Raw genomic sequence first — 3861 nt, forward strand, 5'->3', positions numbered from 1 at the left:
CTAAACTTGTGAAATAACTAAAATATTAGAAATTCTGAAAAAAGAAAAAAAGGGAGTAGAAAATAATTCGAAAAAAGTGTTTTTCTACCGCGGCAGCGTTTTGGGACGTTTTTCTGCCGCGGCAGACCCTTTAGCACCGGTTCGTATTACGAACCGGTGCTAAAGGTCCTCCCGCTCGGACGCCCTTGAGCCGCCACGTGGTGCACCCTTTAGCACCGGTTCGTAACTGAACCGGTGCAAAAGGGGGGGGCCTTTTGCACCGGATTGTTTGCACCGGTTGGGCATCCGGTGCATATAGCCCTTACCAACCGGTGCAAAAGGCCCGTTTTCCACTAGTGGTTGATGCGATTTTGGGAATTATAAAGCACAAAGTAAATGTTAGTTAAATTACACTCTACCATCCCATCCATGTTTATCTAACCTGGCGTCTCAACAATGCCAATGAGAACTTTGTGCCATTTTTGCGCCTCTGTGATTCATTTTGGTCTACATTGCAACGCATCGATGATGGTGGCACAGAAAAGGGTTAGCGCCAGCGTTTTAGTTTTTTTTTCCCGATGCAACGTATGGACATTTCTGCTAGTGAATACTCAAGGCCTCAAGGGCAGCAGAATGAAGCGGACGAATTATTGGGTTTGTGGTATGCGACAGCCGCATAGATCGACTGCACCACCTGGCAGGCGAAGACGATGAGCGCAACGAAGAACACGAAGCGGTAGAAGATGTTGCTGCAGTACTTCTCACGAAAGAAACCCTTGAAGTTGTGCGCCGGGATGCCGCAGCGCTTCTCCATGTCGTGCCATATGGGCTTGAGGTAGTTCCGCTGGAGGTTGTCGATGTCCAGGGCCACCCCGTGGCAGAGGCCGGCGAAGCCTTGGGCAGCTGACTCGTCGCTGCCCAGGAAATGCTCGATGACCTTGGCGCTCCGCAGGAGCTCCACGTCTTCCGCCGTGCACGCCACCTGCGACATGAAGTAGCAGTAGGCCGTGACGGGCCTGGCGTCCTTGTGCTCCTCCAGCGCCATCAGGTTCCGCAGGATTGTCCACGTGTTGCTGTCGACGCGCAGGAGAGGGATTGAAAGGATACCTCCGTCTAGGTCCACGGCGAGGATAGTCCACTCCTTGCCGGCGTCGAAGGCCCCGCGCTTGAACAACACGTCAGCGTACCTGCGGTACTCCGTCGCCCGGCGCCACCGGCCGGTGCGAGGTGGTGCCGCTTGCGTCGGCGTCTGATGCTGCTGCTGCTTCTTCGACGCCACATAGAAGTACACCAGGTCCAGGAGGTGGGAGGACGACGACGGCGCCTCCCGTGGCGAGTCGCTGATGTAGAGCTGGCTCTGCAGCAGGTGCTCGACGGGCCTCGCGATGTACGTAAGCGCGGAGTTATCTTCTCCTGGTGCTGTCAAGTACTTGACGATCTCGTCGATGACGAACAAAGGTATCTGGTTCTCCAGCAGGTACAGGATGTCCCGCACCACCGTGTTATCGCTGGATAATGAGGTGGTCAGCTGCCTGTTGCTGCCGCTGGGTTCTACGGTCGGCGACTCACTTTCGTACTGTACAAAGAAGCTAAGCAGATAGCACCCATCATGCAGCAGCATGTTGCAGAACTTGTCCGAATCCATGGCGTGCTCGTCGGGCAGATGGGTGTAGTACCCCCTCGCTCTGCACTGCACTCCAACCAGAACCAGCCACAGATTCGAGAGATCAACTCCGCGTTGTCCTAGATGGTGGACGGCCCTCTTCTTCTCTTCAGTCCACAGCCAAGACTCTACGTCTTGATGGTAAGGGCCGATGGGCACGGTGTGCGGCGTGAATAGGTCGCCCGCGACGCGCCGGAGTTGTGTACGGACCTTCGGGATCACCTCATATGGGGAAGGATGCAGCTCACTTTGTTCATCTCCGGCCGGCACACATGTTCTGTTCCCACCCTCCACGTTGATAACCGCTGAAGAAGGACCTGCATCTGCATACCAGATACCAATCTGCATAATAATCCTTGGAAATAGATTTTATTTTAGTTTAGTTTTTAAAGGAGCCTTTTATTAAACTCAAAATTCGCTTCAAGGCTATACAACCATACCATTTTTCCAATAAGAAACCATATCATTTCTATGTGGAAAAGGATTCTAAATTTACGATCAACGACACAACCATTTATGAAAAAAAAAATTGTAACATCACAAGATGGATATAAGTTGGAAGTGACTGATCATATAGAACGGATGGACTTCACGAAGATATCACCTAAAGTTTTCTATTTTTAGGGGCAGCTTCATTTTCAAAGTGTCTATTATTGATGACTTGCATATTCAAATGTACGAGCGATATACATGTAATTCATTGAGAATTTTCCATTCACACATAAATTCCTCCAATATTCGCCTTACCCATGCGACAAATGGACCAATGTCAACCTTCCTTGAAAGGTATTCCTTGTCGCAAGGCGAGCACCAGCTAAACCCTGCCTGGGCGGGGATGATCCCATCACCTCAGCGGCAGTATCACTTTTATTATGTGCAATATGATACTAACACTACGTTTAGTGATTGAGATTTAAAGAAATACATGAACAACGAAAGCAAGAAAAGATTTGGAGGATGGTGTACCTTCCGAGTAGTTTAGGTTGCATGAAGTTTGTCCTTCATCGGTGGTTGTCGAGCCATTCGAAGCAACCGGGTGACGCCCATTCCGCCACAAAGATGTTGGTGTAGGAGTTGGGGAGGCCGGCGCTATAATACCAAACGACGAGATCACCGAGGGTGGGGATATCGGCGTCGACGCCGTCCCCGAAAACCCGGCCACTGCCGTCGAGCCGTTCGGCGAGGGAGTGGCGGCTTGTGGTTCAGCCTCCCCTGCAGGATGGCTAGGCGTGCTCTGTACTGGTGCCTGGTCCAGCACGGGTGAGGACGGCAAGAGCCAGCCTGCTCCAGCAGCCATGGCCGGCGGGCAAGATGGCCCAGCCACAGCCCGCGAGGGACCGGCCGCAGCAGTCCGCAGTGGAGGCAGCTCAGGGTGCACCGACGTAGGCTGGACCGGCAGTCCAAGCTCCTCCGACGCCGCTAGTGTTGGAAACTCCATGCTGGCTGGCTGAGGAGGTGGAGTAGACGCCTGCCCGCTGGAGTATTCAGATTCTATCCTGTGTAAACATCATCACAGTTCGCATTTTTCATGTAAATTTTCCTGTGTTATGCATGAAAAATGTTTGTAATTCATCTTAAAATTATCCACCAGTCGGTTTTGTTTCACTAGATCTGCCTGATTGGTATACTCAAATGCAGAGGCACCTAAAGAGATTTCTTGTCACGGATCTAATATTAAATTGAGCAATTCTCAAAAGCTCATTAGCCGCGCTAAAACTCACTGTACACATAATCATAAGATAACAAGCGCACTATATATCCGGTGGACAGAATAAAACAACGTAATTTCTTTGAAGAACTGGGCTAATACAAATAGAGAGGATAAAATCGAATTAAACCGGGAGTACATTTACTTCATTCAAGTACCTGGCAACATTGCAAAGGGCGCTACTGGCACTTGAAAGCCAAGACGTACATATAGGTTGTTCCCCACACTTCACTACAGTGTAGTGGTTCGTTGCTACGCTAGCTCTGTCTCTATATACCAGATTTACAAGTCCATCGATCGCGCCCCTACGTCCCGTGGGCCGTGGTGATGCATGTGCGAGCACGTACGATGGAGCTAAGAAACAGGAGGGCGCGCGCGGGCGAGGCGAACGACAAGATTGGCAGACACAATAGAGTTGCTGAGGCTTTTCTTCCGTTCGCTTGTGGCCGGCGGCCGGTTCAGAGATGTTTGCTTCTTGACCAACGGTCCCCAATGTATGCAAGGTGCATCG

General features: G+C 51.0%; 1 protein-coding gene across 1 annotated transcript; it reads right to left on the minus strand.

The window, feature by feature from the left end:
- Positions 1-405: 405 nt before the first annotated feature.
- Positions 406-3583, minus strand: LOC127318403 (putative UPF0481 protein At3g02645). The gene is made up of 3 exons (XM_051348912.2): positions 3509-3583; positions 2609-3138; positions 406-1965 (listed from the first exon to the last, which is right to left on the minus strand). The coding sequence occupies exons 2-3, from the start codon at positions 3078-3080 to the stop codon at positions 599-601; spliced, it is 1839 nt and encodes a 612-aa protein (XP_051204872.1). The 5' UTR covers positions 3081-3138; positions 3509-3583; the 3' UTR covers positions 406-598.
- Positions 3584-3861: the final 278 nt, after the last annotated feature.

The sequence above is a fragment of the Lolium perenne genome, chromosome 1, assembly GCF_019359855.2.
Source record: "Lolium perenne isolate Kyuss_39 chromosome 1, Kyuss_2.0, whole genome shotgun sequence".
In the NCBI taxonomy this organism is placed as follows: Eukaryota; Viridiplantae; Streptophyta; class Magnoliopsida; order Poales; family Poaceae; genus Lolium; species Lolium perenne.

What these genes read in the sequence shown, in the direction of transcription:
- LOC127318403 (XM_051348912.2), bottom strand. Translation starts at nt 3,080, where the DNA reads ATGGAGTTTCCAACACTAGCGGCGTCGGAGGAGCTTGGACTGCCGGTC. An exon ending in CAACCTAAACTACTCGGAAG is followed by an intron (nt 1,966 to 2,608) that starts GTACACCATCCT and finishes TCTGGTATGCAG; the next exon opens with ATGCAGGTCCTTCTTCAGCG.